The following is a 20714-nucleotide window of genomic DNA, read 5'->3' as shown; positions in this document are numbered from 1 at the left end:
AGAATATTCTACAGACATAATCCTCTAAGTCGACATTGTTTAGAGATACACTTTCTGAAACATTAGAAAAATATACTATATAGCATTCTTTCATTCGATTTCTCGGCATCCAGGACTTTTTTCCGTGGTGATAGTGGTAATGGTTACAATCAATTATTTTGAATATCCCTGACTCACATCCAGAAACTTGCAATTAGCTGGATCAGTAGTAACAAATTTATTTGTATAAAGTACTTCAATTGATATATTAAAATAGTTTATTATCCGTCATCACAGGGAGGTGCCTAGGACGTCGAAAAATCGAATGAAACAAAGCCATTTCGTACATTTTTCTAATTTTTCAAAGAGTGTATCTCTGAACGGTATTAACTTACAATAAAGGATTATGTTTATATAGAAATATTTCGATCTTCTAACAATAATCTTTCATTTTAAATCTCGTTACTAAACGCGAGGGGCCTAAAACCTTTATAAAAATGGGCAAAGTTCTTTGTAAGTGAGTTTAATGCCAAATTGGCAACAATTTGCTATTAATTTACTTACTGGATTATAAACACGCTGCTGTGTATTACAGACGGGTTGCAATCATATCTACCCATTAGAGAATAGATATTTTGTACTCTAAACGGTAAGATATAAATGCACCCATGTGCACATATGGGTAGCAATTTACTCCATTTGCACGAATTCTTGTATGAACACAGTGCACAAGATGACACTAATGCAGATAGATGAGCGAGCGTATATTTTATTTGCACATTATAAACAGCGCTAAGAGCAGAATGCATTTTGACAGTAGTCACTGCGGCGAGCGCAGAATGCATTTTGACAGTAGTCACTGCGGCGAGCGCAGAATGCATTGCATTTTAACAATAGTCACTGCGGCGAGCGCACAAAGTTTGAAAACAAATGGGATATTCAAATTTTATATCACGTATAATCATCGATAATTTCGAGAATTTTCTTTCTCTAAAAACTATAAATTTTCTTCAAAAATTAGTTATTAAGACTGTATATTTGACATTAAATTAATATAATATAAGAACGCCATCAAGTCCGAGCTAGGATCTAAGTAGCAAATAATTTCCGTGTGAATTTCTAATACTATTTCGAACTAAACTGCGCGCCAACGAATTGTCGGTCTTGAAACACAGTTTTTTCGTTAGAACAGTAAATTTACTTAAATAAATCGCAAATCGATTTAATTTTTGATGCTGATACAAATCGTATCTAACATCCCCTCTTTCCCCGAATATTACTGTAAAGAATTTATTGCGAAAAAATATTATCTCAGTCAGGGTTTTTTCGCAATAAGTTGTTATGTAATACATATAAACTAGGAAAATTATTTGACAATCATTAAAATTATTCGCATATTTTCTAACAACTTTAGGAAAGTTAACGATTTGCTAATAAAAAAATTAGAAATTATTTTCAAATTACAAAATAAGTTTTCTTTATTATTATATAATAACAATAGTATTGTTCATTAATCCTCGGTCTCGGCTTCATATATATATATATATATTTTTTTTTATATTATATATTATATATATTTATATTTATTTATTTATTTATTTATTTATTTTATATGTATATATATAAAATCAATAAATATTATAAGTAATTAATAAGTACGACAAGACCTAGGTGCGCGCGCGCGAGCGTGAGCGTCGAGAAGCCTAGCACGATTCTCGCCGGCTCGCGGCTGACCGAGCGTCGAGCATCTGACATCACTGCTGAAATCACCGGAAATAAGTTGGCGCTGGAAGTTCATATTTTTTAATAAACTATAGCTCAAACGATTGCTCCCTAATTGCTCCCTCAGAATCAACAATTGCTCTCCTTTTAAAATTATTATTTTTTAAGATATTTAAAAAAAACGTAAAAGTTATAACTTTCACTCAAAAACATATTTCTAATAACTCTATGCAACTAAATCCGGCATAGAACGATTGCTCCTTATTGCTCCATCATTATTTTAATGATTTATTGCATTTTTATTGAAAAATTAACAAATTAATCATTTCACAAGTGACGCCGCCGCCACTTATCGGCCGCCTATTGTAACTATGGCTCGGCAGCCATTGGCGGAAATATTTAACTAATTTTAATCAGTTATCTAATAATAAACTAAATTTTATTCATACCTAATTTACAGAGCATTCTTAAAGATACTGCTACAAAAGTGGTTCTTTCAATGCAACAAATTGTCAATCCACAACATCTTCAACACCTTCCATATCTTCATTATCTAACGATACAACTTCTAATTTCATTGACGCTGCATGTTATACTGGTCCCATAAAGTTATCCAAACACCGAGCCATGGCTACACATAATGTCTACACTATAGTGCAGACATTAAAACAAAACCCTGGCGTCCCTCGAATCGGATCACGCGGGAGTATTAACGGCGATCGGCCGCGAGGCCTCACGCCACTCTGACACGCTTGGCTGTAGAACACCGTGACCGCCGGGGCACGACCTCGGGGCACGCGCTCCTCCTAACCGAGTAAGTAAGGAGGAGGACTGATGGATGGCCGATGGATTAAACGCACCCCGGAGGATGGCTGGTGGATGACCGATGGATTAAACGAAAGCCGGAGTATGGCTGGTGGATGGCCGATGGATTAAACGCACGCCGGAGGATAGCTGGTGGATGGCTGGTGGATGGCCGATGGATTAAACGCACGCCGGAGGATGGCTGGTGGATGACCGATGGATTAAACGAAAGACGGAGGATGGCTGATGGACGGCCGATGGATTAAACGCACGCCGGAGGATGGCCGATGGATTAAACGCACGCCGGAGGATGGCCGGTGGATTGAACGCACGCCGGAGGATGGCTGGTGGATGGCCGATGGATTAAACGCACGCCGGAGGATGGCCGGTGGATTAAACGCACGCCGGAGGATGGCTGGTGGATAGCCGATGGATTAAACGCACGACGGAGGATGGCCGATGGATTAAACGCACGCCGGAGGATGGCTGGTGGATGGCCGATGGATTAAACGCTCGCCGGAGGATGGCTGGTGGATTAAACGCACGCCGGAGGATGGCCGGTGGATTGAACGCACGCCGGAGAATGGCTGGTGGATGGCCGATGGATTCAACGCACGCCGGAGGATGGCCGGTGGATTAAACGCACGCCGGAGGATGGCTGGTGGATGGCCGATGGATTAAACGCACGCCGGAGGATGGCTGGTGGATGGCCGATGGATTAAACGCTCGGCGGAGGATGGCCGGTGGATTAAACGCTCGCCGGAGGATGGCTGGTGGATGGCCGATGGATTCAACGCACGCCGGAGGATGGCCGGTGGATTAAACGCACGCCTGAGGATGGCTGGTGGATGGCCGATGGATTAAACGCTCGCCGGAGGATGGCTGGTGGATTAAACGCACGCCGGAGGATGGCCGGTGGATTGAACGCACGCCGGAGAATGGCTGGTGGATGGCCGATGGATTCAACGCACGCCGGAGGATGGCCGGTGGATTAAACGCACGCCGGAGGATGGCCGGTGGATTGAACGCACGCCGGAAAATGGGTGGTGGATGGCCGATGGATTAAACGCACGCCGGAGGATGGCTGGTGGATGCCCGATGGATTAAACGCACGCCGGAGAATGGCTGGTGGATGGCTGAGTGATTAAACGCACGCCGGAGGATGGCCGGTGGATTAAACGCACGCCGGAGGAAGGCTGGTGGATGGCTGATGGATTAAACGCACGCCGGAGGATGGCCGGTGGATTAAACGCACGCCGGAGAATGGCTGGTGGATGGCCGATGGATTCAACGCACGCCGGAGGATGGCCGGTGGATTAAACGCACGCCGGAGGATGGCTAGTGGATGGCCGATGGATTAAACGCATGCCGGAGGATGGCCGGTGGATTAAACGCACGCCGGAGGATGGCCGGTGGATTGAACTCACGCCGGAGGATGGCTGGTGGATGGCCGATGGATTCAACGCACGCCGGAGGATGGCCGGTGGATTAAACGCACGCCGGAGGATGGCTGGTGGATGGCCGATGAAATAAACGCACGCCGGAGGATGGCTGGTGGATGGCCGATGGATTAAACGCTCGGCGGAGGATGGCCGGTGGATTAAACGCACGCCGGAGGATGGCTGGTGGATGGCCGATGGATTCAACGCACGCCGGAGGATGGCCGGTGGATTAAACGCACGCCGGACGATGGCTGGTGGAAGGCCGATGGATTAAACGCACGCCGGAGGATGGCTGGTGGATGGCCGATGGATTAAACGCTCGGCGGAGAATGGCCGGTGGATTAAACGCACGCCGGAGGATGGCTGGTGGATGGCCGATGGATTAAACGCATGCCGGAGGATGGCCGGCGAAGGAGCGGCCACGAATAAACCGCCCGAGGAGCAGAGCGAGAAAGAGCGAGAGAGAGAGAGAAAGAGAGAGAGAGAGAGAGAGAGAGAGAGAGAGAGAGAGAGAGAGATAGTGAGCGAGGAGCGTGGGAGCGAGGGAGCGAGGGATGGGCATGGCACGGCAAGGGGGCATGGCAAGGCTTGGCAAGGGGCATGTCAAGGCAAGGGGGCAAGGCAAGAAAGTCTTATCAAGATTATATACTATCAAAAATTATTAGATAATAACAAACAATTTGAATAAATAATTCGTATAAACTGTTTACTAAAATGTTTTTGCTTCAATAAATTTTTAAAATAAAATAAATATGTGCGTTTCGTATTTACTTTTGTACATTTTTTAATATTTTTTAAATATTCTATATATATAATAAATAATATATAACAGCGTAAAACATATTTTTTTTATGTATATGTATATTTACAAAATAAATTAGTATAGATAACAATCTAAGATCTAAGACATATGTTACGCTGTAACGCTGCACACACATACACACACACACACACACACACACACATATTTCCTTTTCTTTTTCTTTTTGTCTTGTTTTATCGCGATGCGAGGGAGAGGTAGAGGCCGAGAAAGAGGCAGAGGCAGAAGAATAGGAAGAGGCGGAGCTGGTGAAGAAAAAAATATATCGGGCATCAACATATTATTACCAAAAATAATCTTCAATAAATAATAAAGTAACAATTAATATATATTTCATTTATACATAGCTCTCTCTACTCCTAAAGCTAACTCCTAAATTTTTGCCTTCCTGAATTAGTGTTTATAAATATTTATTTCATTTTATTTATAATTTTTACATTTATAAATAAATATTGTATATATATTTTTTTTAATATGCATATATATATATGGAGGGGTTAAAGCCATAGTGGTGTAAGTCAATTTTTTTGACCACTTTTTTTTCTTCTTTTTTCAACATATCTGCATGTGTAGACTGCATCTATGAACTTAACTCGATAGGTTAAAAAAAGTGACTTACACCATCACTATGGCTTTAACCCCTCCATATATATATATGCATATTTAAAAGTTATAAATATAAAAATTGTAAATATGATTAAATAAATATTTATAAATATGACGTAGCGCATCGTCGACTTGGCAGTCGGCGAGGCACGAGACACGATACCCAAAATGCGTGGCATCGTGGCAACGTCGCATAGCCGGCGCGTGCCGCCGCTGCGGCAGCATATCCCCTCCAGCTGGGTAGTTCGTACACGAACCATCAAAGACCGACAATATCGAAAAGTGGATGTATACATAGCACGGACTTGAACCAAATTCATCGACACTATCGAAAAGTGGATGTGACTCGTAGTTCCAATTCCTGAAAGTGGATGTGTGGCGCTACTGTACGGCCTAGCAAAAGCGTCCCAAGAAAATCGCCGTCATTGCGCCTCTCATCCTTCTCTCTGGTTAGTCCGGACTCAATCCTAGGGGCAAAGTCTGTCGGTAAGGGGCAAAGTCTGTCGGTAATCAAAGCACGGAAATGCTGGTCTCGACTTTTGAGGGGCCATTGGCTATCTTCTGTGAAGCCACACAGCCAATTAGGAATGTTTGGTGTAAAACTCGGGGCAGATGGCGCCATGGCGTCCAGTCCTGTCATGGCGGCGTCACCAACACTAACTCAATATACATGTGTGTGTTGGTGTATCTGTGAGCACATCCGTGAGATATAAGGTCTGTTTTCTGTTGCTGCACTGCTGAACTAGTGCACTCTAGTACAGAACTCTGTAGTACAGAACTCTGTAGTACAGAACTCTGTACTAGAGTGCACTAGTTCAGCAGTGCAGCAACAGAAAACAGACCTTATATCTCACGGATGTGCTCGCAGATACACCAACACACACATGTATATTGAGTTAGTGTTGGCAGAGAGAAGGATGAGAGTGGTCATGCCCGCATTTTAGGTGGTCCCCGTCCATGAGCGCCTCTATGTGCACAAAACGTGCACATTGAACTACGTAGCCATGTCCACGAAAATTTCTGATGGGTAACGCGTTATGTGCACGCTCTATTGGTTCTGTTCCGTGCTATGTGCACGATCTTTTGGTTCTGTTCCGTGCTATGTCGAAAGCGTCGGTAATGCATAATACTTGTATGGAGGGGATGTGCTGGCCGCGGCGGCCGCGCTCGACGCTCGGCAACACTCGGCAAGCTTCGAGCCAGTTCGAGCGAAGAGAGAAGGACAGACATACGATCTGCTGTCTCCTTATTATGATGTAGCTGTAGCTGCTTAGCACGCATTTCGGGTATCGCGTCTCGCGTCTCACCAAGCGTCGAGTCTCGAGTTGGCAAATCGACGATGCGTTGCGTTACATTTAACATTTGACGACTAAATTTGTTAGACTTGAAACACAGCTCCGGTTGGAGTAGTAAAATCATCCCCCCCTTCACCTAATTAAATCGATTCGATTTAATTTTTGATGCTATATGCATCTAAATAACTGTAAAGAAATCATTGCGAAAAATATTACCTCTGCCAGGGGGTTCGAACCTGGAACTTTCTTCCAGGTTCTGTGTTTCAAGTCTGGCAAATCTAGTCGTCACGCAGTCAAAGGTTGGAAAATATGTAAAATAAAAATATAAATAAAACTTTCGCGCATCATTTACCGCGCTGGTTCTTAATTAGCCCGGTTTCTATATTCATGCGGATTTCGATTGGAACCTATACTTCGAATTCAAAATTAATAAATTCCTATAGGAATTTGCACATCGCTTCTTCACCATTGTTAAGTGTGCAAATTAAGAATTTGCACGTTGCTTCATCAACCATTTGATTTCGCTCACTCATAAAGCTTCTTCTATGAGAAAGCTCTTGTGTTTTATTTGATGCATAATAAGTATTTATTAATTTGGCTTTCTCATAGAGGAAGAATAGAACTCCGGTTAATACTTTCCGAGATATAGCCGATCAAAGTTATACAGTATCGAACGAAAAATAAATTTTTGTCACACAACTGTCATAATTTGAATTTATCGATAAAAAAATGTTTGAACCCAGAAATAGCTTTCCTATTTTACCTAGTTAAGCCTTGAATTTTTTGAGAGTTTTCATTCAATGCTAAAGTATTGATATTGAATTTTACAACTAACCAGAGCTAGCGACTGGCGAATTCCTGATCGCGCGACTTCGGCTCATGTCTGAGCTATTAATTTTACAAGAGAAATGCCCTCCTCCCGGATCTTTTTATAGGAAATTTAATTCTCTACAAAATTATCTTTGTGCAATTTTGCTGTATTTCGAACGGTTTTCGCAGCGTTTCGAGTAAAAGGTCGAAAGGGACCAATTTTTTATAATTTATATTTTATTGTTATTATTTTTTTACAAAGCACAAAATTGATATGTTTATATCTGCAGTGCCATTTACTATATCGAATGGCACATAAATTAAACTTCCGAATTCAAATTCGATTAAAACCGTAAATTGACTGGCCTATGAGGCTACATGCTGCGGACGATATTGCTGGTCCCTCGTTTGTAGAAAAATGTCGAAAATGTTGAACGTTTGATTATGAAAATCTTGCAATTGACATTACGCTTATAACAGATGAGCGTGCAAAAATCTTGTCTGTATTTGACATATCACACTTGTGAAAGATAAGCTTGTAAAAAATCTGCAAAAGAAATGTAAACGTGCAAAGAAACTTGTCTGCAATAATACATACGATACAGACACAGAAGAAAATGTAAATATATTGTAAATAATTGATTTCTTCATTATTGCAATAATTTGAATATTGAAACTATTTTGTACTATATGCTTTCTAATTACTTATATATGAATTACCAACAATATATATTAATAACAAATAATAAATTAAGGAAGTATTTTGATTTGAAAGTTCGTAAAAATAGGTATTTTTCATGAATTTTTTGTAGGAAACGGAGAAAGCGAATAACATTAAACTTTTCATGTTCTTTTAACATTATTTTGAGAATATATTTTTATTTTTTAAGTAACAAAAATGCTCTATTTTCTATGTTATATCCTGGTCACTAGAATAAGGTATAAATGAAAGACGATGTAAATGATTCCAACTGTTCTAGGTATCAGAAACGCAAAAACCAAAATTTTTCTTATTCAGAAGAGAAGTGTGACTATCGTCTGAACTAGAATAAACATTATACGTTTATTAGTTTTTTTTTCTTTTAATAAAATACTTCCAAAGTTTCGAAAAAAGTTATAATATTTTTAATAAAAAGGCCGCCAGAATGGAAATATTAGTTTAGTTCTAGTTCAGACGATAGCCACACTTCTCCTGAATAAAAAAATTTTTGGTTTTTGCGTTTCAGATACTTAGAACAGCTAGAATCATTTACACCGTCTCGCGTCTGTCATTTACACCTTCTAATGACAGGATATAATATGGAAAAGAAGAGCATTTTTATTACTTAAAACTAAAAATATATTTTCAAAATAAGGCTAAATAAACATGTATATACAGTTTAGCGTTATTCGCTCTTTTCGTTTCCCTGCAAAAAATTCCTGAAAAATATCTTTCTTTATGACTTTTCAAACCAGAATATCTCCTTAACAATTTTTTACATTTTTTTCTGATGGAAGAGATTACCTTCTTTACTTCTCAATATAAATAAATTTTATAGTTATATTGTCATCGTTTTATTCGATTATTTCGGCGTTTTTATATTTGTGATTGAATTAGATTGTTTATTTTATTTATATTATTATTAAGAGATTGTTTAATGTTTTAAAATGTTAACTTAAACACGTTATCATGTTTTTTGATATTTATTTTCTTCTTTCATAGCAATCCGTTCCGAAGAAGACTATAAGTACAGTCGAAACGTTAACCGTGTGTATTGTTTGTTTAATAAATTGTTTCTATTTTAATCCAATATCTCTCTTTTGGCGCTCGTGATTTGGTCGTTTAAACATGGATAGCTAAAATTATATACTTAATAAGAGTAAAAACAACACTACAATTTTTTTCTCGATAGTTAATATTTATTTAATTATTATTATGCATTTAAATATTTTTAAATATTATGCTATACTGTGCTAAAGTTAATGTTTTTAATGTAGGACTTTTTTCAGATAAAAAAGCGTATGGGCAAAAACAAGGATTGCTATTTTTATACATTATCCTTACAAACTTTAATTTTTATGTTTGTTAATATTTATTTAATTATATTTGTAAATTTTATATTTATAAATTTCATATATAATATAATTAAATAAATATATATTTATAAACATAACAATTAAAATTCGTAAGTGGAAACATAAATGTAACGCAACGCATCGTCGATTTGCCAACTCGAGACTCGACGCTTGGTGAGACGCGAGACGCGATACCCGAAATGCGTGCTAAGCAGCTACAGCTACATCATAATAAGGAGACAGCAGATCGTATGTCTGTCCTTCTCTCTTCGCTCGAACTGGCTCGAAGCTTGCCGAGTGTTGCCGAGCGTCGAGCGCGGCCGCCGCGGCCAGCACATCCCCTCCATACAAGTATTATGCATTACCGACGCTTTCGACATAGCACGGAACAGAACCAAAAGATCGTGCACATAGCACGGAACAGAACCAATAGAGCGTGCACATAACGCGTTACCCATCAGAAATTTTCGTGGACATGGCTACGTAGTTCAATGTGCACGTTTTGTGCACATAGAGGCGCTCATGGACGGGGACCACCTAAAATGCGGGCATGACCACTCTCATCCTTCTCTCTGACCCGGGTGACGTTTCCGAACGCAGCCCAGATGGCACTATTCGTATGTGTCAAAAAAAAAACATGATGTGCTCTGCGTGATAATTAACAAATCTCAAATAATTACGTTTACATAATAAATCGGTTCATTATTTCGTACCTTTCAAAACTTCACATTAAAACATGAGTGTTAATAATATATATAGTTTATTTTCTTGTCCCTTATTTATAATAATAAATAATAAATATATCAGTTCTTTTATCATCAATAATAGTATTCTTTTTACAATGATTTATATTAATGCACATAATTCTCATCTCTTAAGTACTTGCACGATAAGAAATTTATATAAAGATATGTTTTGTGCGATAGATTATTTCTCTAAATCTCTAACACATATACACAATAGATTTAATATTGTTTTCAGAATATAGATATAGGCATTTAGTGATGGAAGCTAATAAAAAGCTAGTCTATTCTTTTTAAAAAAAGAAAACGATTTATATAAATTGACTCGATGCAAATACTTATGAATTAATTTCACGTTAATAACATCGAAATGAGGTTTATAAGCTCATTTAAACATTTTTGATAATTTCTCTTTTTGTACACTGTCCTTCTCTTTGATGGCTGCTGCAAATGCCTGTAATTCCTTTTCGACAGTATTCTGTAGAGAGGGATCAATTTCAGCAGCCTTCCTTAAATCTCCGGTGGCATTTTTTTCGTCCCACGCACCAATGTAAGCCTTACCCCTTCGATAAAGTGCCTTCACATTATCTTTAAGTAAAAAAGAAAACTCTATGGTATTCTGATATTGCTTTTTTCAATTTGATCAACCTGATGTTGATCTTGTAATAAATTTCTACATACCTGGCTCTGTTTTTAGAACTGTTGTACAATGTTCAATAACTGAATAATATTCTTTATTCAACAGTTTACATTGCGCATAGTTCAAAAGCAATGGTATCTTCATTCGATTCAAGGATAACCATTCTTCATCGTTCGGTTTTTCGCTAAAAATCAAATATCGATTTATTACAATTTATAATGTGGTCGTGTTCTTACGTCTTAATCGCACAATCGAGTTTCAAAGACTTACGCTAGCATGAGTTGTTCTAATATTCCTATCGCCTTTGCGTATATTTCAGATGCGCTGTCATGTTTTTTTTCTCTGAATAAAGCATTTCCCTTTTCCTTCAGATGCGGAATGCTTTCAAGCTTCTCATTCTCTGTCATTTGCCACGACTCTTTCTCATATTCATTTGGCAATACCACTTTGACAAGCTCTGTAAGATACAAGAGTTTCTTTGTTAATCCTGCTGTTTTCTAGGTTTATTTAAAATCTATCTTTGCACTTTAACGCTGTGAAAAAGAAAGATAAATGTAAAAAATCATTAAAAGTATATTGGAAATTCTTATATTTAGTTCTGATGAAGTATATGATGTTTTATTGATTATATATTTGTACCTATTGTAAATTCCAAATCTTGAGGATATTTTATAAGTTCGTCCAGATCGGCATACCCAATGCCTTCATTCTGGAGAGTAACGCCGCAACAGTGATGACTACGTTTTTGTGATTGGGGCTTGCCAGCCTCTCTTAGTGTCTTGGAGACAAAAGGATATGTAGTCACTAGCTAAAACAGGATTCATCATAAAAGTATACTCCACGTTAAGTGCATGATGGTTGCAGCAATAAGTATCACAAACATACACTTTTATGCACTTTGAAACAGGCGACTTCGTTCAATGCCATTTTTTGTACAATTGCTTCCCATACTTCCAACTTGAATTTCTTCCCTAATATGAGTTCCATTGGATTTCCCATCGTCCTACTGTCATCTATCACTGTTTTGTCGGAATCACATTTTGTGGTTCTAAAGTGAAATATAACCTAGAAGAAAGCTAATTAAAAGTAACCGTTCATAACAAAGTTTACAAGTAGAAATCTTGTATGGTTAGAAAAAACAGGATATACACGTACCTTTGTTCCTGGTACAAAATTAATCATTTCTGACCCAGCATGAAGAACAGTTTTGACTATGTACTCGTTATCCATTATGATAGGGTATGTGCGGGTATCTAAATAATGGATAATATTTGAAGAACGAATATTGTACTTTTGATAGAAACTTTGGTCTGATCTGATTATTAAGGCAAAATGTTACGACTATGTTCGCCACGTATGTTATCACAGCAATTTAAAGTACAGAAGCAATATGATCTTTGAAAGCTTAATTTGAAAGCAGCTTCATAACCTCAACAATTTATTTAAAGAACAATATGGCAAAACTTTAATCCTTATACGTAAATATATAAATAATAGAGTATATTTTTGTAAACAAATAACTTGCAATCATTATCATTGTATTATGATTTATCACCGAATAATGATTATGCAAAACTCACTTATTACACTACTGCTCGGTATTTCGTCGAGTTATCAGATTTTACTTGCAGGCAGGGACTAGTGATATCACCCTTACGTATTGAACAAATATCGAAAACGAATAATCAATAAAATCGGAGTTTATTCCTTATTTCCATTGCACCTGTTGCATTTTTCACATTTTAGCGAAGTATCATATCGATCTAAGGTTCCGCAATTTTTCTGAAAAAGGATGATGGTTATATACCAGAGAGAAACCTCTCTGGTTATACTGTGGAGTGTGGTAATTGCATTATATATATATATATATATATATATATATATGCCCTTTAAAATTGCCCTTTTGCGCTTTCTTGTTTTTTGTTAAAAGATATTTTATTAAATATAGAATGCCGTTTTAAATGATCCCCTTCCAAACTTCTTTTCTTTTCGATTTTAGAAAAAAATGGGTTAAACAAAAGTTTATAGGATTTTAACAAGACTATATGTTATGTAATTTCTCGAGCGGAACTTTTTGGCTTTCACTTTCCACTCGTTCTGATTAAAATTACATAATCGCACAAAACACGTCACGTGATAATTAAGGTTCATGTGAAATTTTTCACTTTTCACACTTCCGCAAGGGAAAGTTATAATAACTTGATCGCTGCACAAATCGTAGTAATATATCTTACTGATAAATACATATATTTATTTATTTATCCGAAATATATATAGATATTTTATGTTTAAATTAAACTACATGACATCACGCTACGCCTTTGAAAATATTTTTTCATATCGCGTAAAAAAGTAATTTTAGCAAATCAAGTTTCCAGGAAATCCAAGAGAGAATTCGTCGCCGTAGGTACGATTCTCAACGTGTTCAGATAATAATGAGATATAATCTACGATGTCAGATATTAATTTTGTTGAAATCACGTTAAAATCGTGTTAAAAAATTATGGAGTCCGAAAGCGCGAACGCCAGGACTAATTTATTCAGATTTGAAAAATTAATTACTCGATAGCTGCACGTTGCATCAGGCGTTCGTAATCACGAACGGCGAACGTGAAAATATCGGCTGCGCACGGCGAGGTCACGCTTCTAATTAAATATTGCATTTACAAGAATGTTGGACGATTTTACGAACTAGTTTTACACGTCCTTGTCGCGCGAAGTCATATCGCTCGCATATGCAAAAACAAGCTCAAATTTTATGCGCGAACATTACGTGCCGCAAAATTGCTGTCGCAATAAAGTTTCAAGATTACTAATATTTTCGAATTTTCTCCGAGACGATTCTTTAACAAACAATGCCTAATATCATGTCTTTAGTGTAAAATTAGATCTTTTATCGCGCTACCCGTGTAGCAACAATAAAAAGTAATTTTTTTATTTGTTAGCTTCTCCACGAAATTATAACTATGCTTAAATTTAATTTAGTCCTACCTAACGAATTCCATCTTTCTCAACCAACCGACCCGAAATCTCGCTCAATTCTTATTCCCTTCTCTATAAGAAATTCTAGATTTTTCCCTCAAAATCGAATCAATTATTATTTCTAACACTATATATATATAGCTAAACTACCTGGCGTTGCCCAACTGCATATATATTATCAATGTTGAAGGGATGAAATCAGGGGGAGAGGGTGGGATGTCCAGGGGGGTTTCATGGTAGCTTAATTATATTTTCCACAAGGATCTAGAGAGTATAAACTGTGCAAAATTTGATCCAGATCGGTCAAAGGGCTTAGGAATTAACAATTAAAGGGAACATATACACACACAGAGACATTCTAATTTTTATATATGTATATAGATTAGGACGCGTTGCATTAATTGCGATTATTTCAACGAAGAGAACCGGCCTACTTATTAAACAAAGATCTACATTGTGCTGCGCTCAGTTCTCATCAATAATTTATAGTGAACTTTCGGCATTGTTGCACTGTATTTTATAATCTCCTTTCTTTGCATCGTCGCCTGAAAGCTTGGGTCACTCAGGTAGCAAAAGCTGGCATCATTAGTCGTCATTATGACGTCAAAAATGACGACTAAAATGTCGTCATTTGATGTCAAGATGACGACAGCTCGCTACTCGGCAAAACGCTGGGTTTCACCTTTCAGTTTTACCTCAACAGATTCGTGTCTCACCCCCCGTGTGTCTCACGCGTAACATACTACGTTTACGCGAGCGTTACTTCTGTAGTAACTTACGATAATTCACTCGTTTACGCGGAGTAAATTATCGTAATTAAGTTACTACAAAATCCTGTGCACGCGAAGGAATTATCGTAAGTTACTACAGATGTAATAACGCTCGCGTAAACGTATTAATAGTCGCAGGATACACCGGTTTGGTTCGTGCGGTAAAAAAAACATGACGCAATATAAGATAATATTATCATTAATAATCATTAATATTAATGGAATGGTTGGTGTGCGCCAGAGAAATATCGGCAGTATATATCTGCAGGCGGCGAGAGGTCTGCGATTCGCGCGTGCGAATCTATCGGGGCCCCGAGATTTCCTTCCTCCTTCTCTTCGGCTTCTCCTCCAGTGTCGCGAAAGTTCAAACGAGGTAATTGACATCTGACACCTGCGTTAGGAAAGAAAGGAGCAGAGCAGAGGAGGCACGGAGGCGGAAGTGCCGTGACTAAGCGAATAGGCGAGACAACGATTGCGCGATATAGAGGTAAAAGTAAGGGCTCAGTCACAATGAGAAAAATAAGGAATAAGATAAAGGAATAAGGAATAAGGGAATGTCGCATCTCACTTCAGTACATTCCCTTATTCCTTATTCCTTTATCTTATTCCTTATTTTTCTCATTGTGACTGAGCCTTAAATGCGCAGTGGCATATCGCATTGCACTCTCTCACACGATCGCTTTCTCTTCCCCCCTCTATCTATTCCTTTCCCTTCGCGCGTCTATTACTTTTCTTCTTTTCCACGTGCCTATTATCTCTCGGAAGTGCGAAATATAAATCGATTCAAAAGCACGCCGCTCCGCGATTACGCGTGCGGGAGCCGACCAATCGCGCGATCCAACGCCAACGCCGCCAGTGACGTCGCGTCGTCCCGTTAGGCCCTGCGCACAATAGAGAGCACATATTTAGGCACAAGAATAAATATTAAATATTAGGAATCGGAATTAGAAAAATAATAATAATTAAACGTAACGCACAATGGAAAAGAATAAAATATAAGATATAAATATAAGAGTATTCACATTTCTATATCCCAATATTTATTAATATTTATTACAGTAATATTCGCAGGGCCTTTTGCACAATGCCAGGCAACAGGCAATAGGAGCAGGGAATAGAAATCAGAAATTATGTATAAATGCAGAATAAACAGTGAAACAGGCAATAGACACACAGAGTTTCCGTCACCTTGGAAATTCTGTGCCTATTGCCTGTTGCCAACCAATCGTAGCATACGAATTTTATAGGTTGTAATTAACGTTTTTTTTTTTTGTCATTTCCTGTTCCTATTGCCTGTTGCCTGCTGTTGCCTGGCATTGTCAGCATTGTGCAAGGGGCTTTATTGTTATTAGACGCGCGATTCGCTAACGATGCTAATACGGCTCTGTGATTGGTTAATGACATCTTAAGATCGTACTTAAGACGGTCTTAAGATTCAACTATAAATACCGGCTGTGTCAGTCCGCTCACACAGACAGCATAGTCACGCACGCGAGCCGCACAGTTTTCTCCGAACGCGGCCGACGATCAATTATCGATTTCCTGAACGTCAGATCAGAACGTGTCTTCGTAACATATGATGACCTTCGAGAAGCGATGATTACGAAATCGTCGCGCTCGACGAGAAACAGGTGACGAGAACGACGTTCTTTTTCACGGACGAATTCAGCCTCCGTGCCTCCGGATACACACAAAATATGTGAGTTTTTTTTAAGGTCTCGATGAATGTCCGCGTCCGCGTATCCGCTGAAAAACGAAATCCATCTTCCCCAAGATTCGTGGCCGTGAGGTTGCTCTTTTGTGCGGTCGATATAGTGATCGACGATTTTTCTATTTGCAGTTTTACTGACAGCACACGAGAACCACGAGTTCTGTCGAGCAAGCCTGAATTTTGGTCGGAAACCGTCACGTCGAGACATGGATATTAAGGAGAGAAAGGTTTCGGCTGAAAGTGCCACGAATGGATACAAGAAAGGAGGTTAGTTCTTCGACACTGCCATCTCGTCTATTTAAAATATTTTAAAAGTATCTTTTTGCACAATAATTGAATATCCGCTTTTCTGCAGATGTCAAGGAAGTAGAGATACCGATGCCATGGGGCTACATTAGAGGTCAGTACCAGGGTACCAGGTTACGTCTTGTGTATTCTGATCTCGTCTGATATCGTAAAGTACATCGGCGTTTCGAGATGGAAAGATAATTTTACTCTATATCACGTATTTATGCAATATAATCGTAATATTGTCGCACCCGTGGAGAATGTCGGACACATGTCGTAAATATGTTTTCGCGAGAGTTAGCTCGAGGACACCGTAAATTAAAAAGCGTTAACGACTCTATAAATGTCACATAAAATTCAACGTACTGATAAATTTAGGAGAATGGTGGGGACCGGCAGATAAGCAGCCTATAGTGGCGATACACGGCTGGCAGGACAATTCGAGCACTTTTGACACCTTGGTACAATTATTGCCGAACATAGCTATACTGAGTATAGATCTGCCTGGTCACGGCCTTTCCTCTCATCTACCACTCGGACAGTTCTACTATGTATTTTGGGATGGGGTTATCGCGCTGCGTAGAATTGTTAAATATTACAAGTGGAACAAGGTTAGCCAGCGAGTCAATGTTATACAGCGATATGTAAATCTTGTTTTTTATATAAACTATGACCGCTGTTACACGGCGCCGTTAATCGGGTTTAATAACATCGGTAGTACTTAGACTAGCCAATCACACTCATTCTTTAGAAGAAGAGAATAGCTGTGATTTGCCAGCCTAAGAACTACCGATGTTATTAAACCCGATTAAGGGCGGCGTGTAACAGCGGTCTATAAGTATAACGGTGACATGGGAAAAAAGCATGGGTTTTATATACTTTATTTTGCAGAAGTTAAATGCAATTGCAGCTTAACTTATGGAGTATGTGAAAACTATTTATACTACCAATCACTTAATTTGCATTTTTAATTTGGAATATTTACATTTTGCAATGGCATTTATATGTATGTACGTTCAACATTGAGATATAGCGCATTATTACATTTGCTATTTCATATTCACATTGCGCTTAAATACATTGTGATTATTAATAAAAATGTTTAAAAAGGCTGACTGTTATATGTATGCGTAATATATTTGATACAAATATTACAACTCTTAAATACTAGCACATTGATTGTTTAAAGGGCCACTTCGACCAAGCTCCGATTAACTTAATCGTTGATTAGTCCATTGGAAATGACCAATCGCATTTGCTCATTAAATAGATTGACAAATGCGATTAGTCATTTCCAATGGACTAATCAACGATTAAGTTAATCGGAGCTTGGTCGAAGTGTGGCTCTAAAGATATTAGATTATGCAAAGTATCGTTGTATAACTGTATATTATGTGTTACATTAAATCCTCAAATAATGGACAAGAAAGGCTTTTTAACTCAGCTGTAACTTTGTTGCATTTTTAAGATTATAAAATTCATCTCTTTTCATTTAACAAATTGCTACAAGTTTATTGGAGCAAGATCCGCGCCTTGATGTCATAAGCTAGAAAAAAAGTTAAATAAAATAAAATAATTATGGGACTCTTACCTGCAGGCAAATGGTGGGGTCCTAGTGAGCTCCAACCGATACTGGCATTACACGGGCGCCAAGATAACGCAGGCAGTTTTGACGCGTTAATGCCATTGCTGTCCGATGACGTTTCTGTTCTTTGCTTGGATATGCCGGGGCACGGTTTATCTTCGCACTACCCAAAGAGTCAATTCTATTATGTCTATTGGGACGGTGTCATATTCCTTCGTAGAATTGTTAAACATTTCAAATGGAATAAGGTTAGCGAGTGGATAAGTTTACCCACTCACTGTTTAATTGAGATCAATATTACAATCTTTTGCAACAATATGATACTTATGTGTTCTCACAGTCTCATACATATCTAACAGTCATCCTTGTTTGCACTTGAATTGCAATTATATTTATGTTTCCTTCAAGCGTACTGCATGGCTTTTTTTTTATAAATATGGGAATTATGTTAATGTGAATGTTTTAACATACATGTGTTATTGTGCGTTTTAGAATTTTATGTATATAGAAATAACAAAACAAAAAATAATATTGCACTATCTAATATGTACTGTTATACGTTGCATATGTATTAAGTTAAGCTTATTGTATTGTGAAAATAGGTCAGACTTCTTGGACACTCATTGGGTGGTTGTATATCATTTCTATATGCAGCATCATACCCAGATGAAGTCGATGCTCTTATAAGTTTGGATATCGTTAGTCCGAGCACAATGGATGAAAAGAAAACGGCTGCGCTCACCGGAGAATACATTGACAGATTTTTGAATTACGAATTGTTAACATTGGACAGTGTACCATGCTACGATTACGATGAAATGGTTGAGATAGTAGAACAAGCATATGATGGTTCTATAACGAAGGAAGGAGCAGAAATATTAATGAAACGTGGTATGCAACAAGCATATGAAAAGGACAAATATTATTTTTCTCGTGATCCAAGACTAAAGGTAAAAAGACTTAATTAACTGTACAGTATATTATCTAGCGAAAAGTGAAACGTAGATTTGATTCTAAGAATAACGTATTTTAATGTTGTTTAAAATTATTTTATTTCCTTTTTAGGTTTCCCTTTTAGGCATGTTGTCTCTAGATTTAGTACTTGAATACGCATCTCAGATAAAATGTGCTTATCTCAACATTCGTGCTGTTCCTGGAATGAAATTCGGACGACCTGAAAATTATCAGAAAGTATTAGACGTCATAAAACTAGGAGCTAGGAAATTTGAATATCATGAGGTGAAAGGCACGCATCACGTACATTTGAATGAGCCTGAAAAAATTGCGCCTATAATCAAGAATTTTTTACAGAATTAATAGTAATATCGTTTAGTTATTAACGAATGCAGTTACTTAAGATAAGGTTTTGTGATTAGGATGTGCACGTGATGTACGTGGTAGTTAATAAATTATTTAATGTTAATATCTTTTTTTGTGATTTATTTCATAAGTTTGCTATGAAAAAAATGAAATAAAATACCTAATATAATCGTCTTGGTCTACTTTGGTCACCAAGGTCAGCAAACATTACGCATCGTCCAATGAACACTAGCGGCGGCAATAATGTATTAATGCCTGACAGTTAAGTAATCATCAAATACAACGAACCGGTTCGAACTACAGTCGGACAAACAATAAACATGAGGAAACGCGATATTCTATATCAATCCCATAAAATGTCTTTTAATGGCTTTAAAAGCGTGATCCACAACACGCGCTCTAGATAGATAAATTCATAAAACGAAAATATATATTTTTGTAGCATTGCGCGAAGTCGTATAGAAATAATATAAAATGATTTCGAAAAGTCCATGTAAGAATATAATGTATAACGTGAATCGACAAGTGCGGATGTTCGTGTGATATAATGTTTCAAGTGTAATACATAAGTGTACTCGTTATATTCACAATCAAGAAGCGGGTGGAATTAATTTCAATCTATATTCAAGTCCTTTTCAATCGAATACTGTATACATATTTAGGTTTAGATTTTTCGATTTATTTAGATTATTTAGATCTTTTTATCTACATTTTTTGTTTTGATTGAGATATTCCTGAGAACGAGCTAATCTTTATTTTATCTTGATTTCGAGAAAAAAATTAATTAATTCAAATTAATTAAAACGTTAATTTATGAATACATTCGTGAGAGGTGTAGCGCGGGATCTCTGACCAAATTGCGAAAGGAATGGTATCCTCGAGATAATGAGGCTGTTGATACAGATGTTTGCGGGCATCACAATGGTCAAAGTAAGAAGTCACAGCATTATTCCGTTTACTCAGCTGCTACGGTTGTACGCCACGTATAAATATACAAAATTATACTCCCGAAAACGCATTCGTCACGTTTAATTTCGTGTGCCTTCCAGTCCTTCTAGATTTTCTTGCGACGTGTACAGAACGTTTGCGCGTTGCTCACAATTAACAATTAGTCTCTTTCAAGTATTTTTCCGAAGGCGCGA

At 37.8% G+C, this 20714-nt stretch overlaps 2 protein-coding genes across 6 annotated transcripts; one reads left to right on the top strand and one right to left on the bottom strand.

The window, feature by feature from the left end:
* Positions 1–10276: 10276 nt before the first annotated feature.
* LOC139775151 (AH receptor-interacting protein-like) lies at positions 10277–13005 on the bottom strand. Its single transcript, XM_071710940.1, has 7 exons — positions 12497–13005; positions 12072–12169; positions 11802–11981; positions 11556–11724; positions 11187–11373; positions 10958–11100; positions 10277–10864 (listed from the first exon to the last, which is right to left on the bottom strand). The coding sequence occupies exons 2-7, from the start codon at positions 12144–12146 to the stop codon at positions 10662–10664; spliced, it is 957 nt and encodes a 318-aa protein (XP_071567041.1). The 5' UTR covers positions 12147–12169; positions 12497–13005; the 3' UTR covers positions 10277–10661.
* Positions 13006–14924: 1919 nt separating this feature from the next.
* Positions 14925–19675, top strand: LOC139775144 (probable serine hydrolase). 5 transcript variants are annotated; one of them, XM_071710928.1, is made up of 6 exons: positions 14925–15041; positions 16509–16646; positions 16735–16779; positions 18265–18500; positions 18855–19202; positions 19318–19675. In XM_071710928.1, exons 2-6 carry the CDS (start codon positions 16586–16588, stop codon positions 19567–19569), a joined length of 942 nt encoding a protein of 313 aa, XP_071567029.1. In that variant the 5' UTR covers positions 14925–15041; positions 16509–16585; the 3' UTR covers positions 19570–19675. The 5 variants fall into 5 exon arrangements, with proteins under 5 accessions (XP_071567029.1, XP_071567027.1, XP_071567025.1 ...); XM_071710926.1 differs by having other exon boundaries at positions 15006–15155; XM_071710924.1 differs by lacking the exon at positions 14925–15041 and adding an exon at positions 15844–16299.
* The last annotated feature ends 1039 nt before the right edge of the window (positions 19676–20714 follow it).

Source organism: Temnothorax nylanderi, unplaced genomic scaffold, assembly GCF_030848795.1.
Source record: "Temnothorax nylanderi isolate EJ_2023f unplaced genomic scaffold, tnyl_v1.0 TNYL_tig0093_pilon, whole genome shotgun sequence".
Lineage (NCBI taxonomy): Eukaryota > Metazoa > Arthropoda > Insecta > Hymenoptera > Formicidae > Temnothorax > Temnothorax nylanderi.
Note: the sequence above shows the minus strand (reverse complement) of the source record. Positions and strands in the feature narration are given on the sequence as shown.

Excerpts from the sequence above, each read along its gene's own strand:
- LOC139775151 (XM_071710940.1), bottom strand. The coding sequence starts at position 12,146 with ATGGATAACGAGTACATAGTCAAAACTGTTCTTCATGCTGGGTCAGAA. Across the intron at positions 11,374-11,555 it reads AGATTTGGAATTTACAATAG|AGCTTGTCAAAGTGGTATTG; the intron begins GTACAAATATAT and ends TGTATCTTACAG. Across the intron at positions 10,865-10,957 it reads AGTTCTAAAAACAGAGCCAG|ATAATGTGAAGGCACTTTAT; the intron begins GTATGTAGAAAT and ends TTTTACTTAAAG.
- LOC139775144 (XM_071710928.1), top strand. The coding sequence starts at position 16,586 with ATGGATATTAAGGAGAGAAAGGTTTCGGCTGAAAGTGCCACGAATGGA. Across the intron at positions 18,501-18,854 it reads AACATTTCAAATGGAATAAG|GTCAGACTTCTTGGACACTC; the intron begins GTTAGCGAGTGG and ends TTGTGAAAATAG. Across the intron at positions 19,203-19,317 it reads CTCGTGATCCAAGACTAAAG|GTTTCCCTTTTAGGCATGTT; the intron begins GTAAAAAGACTT and ends TTTCCTTTTTAG.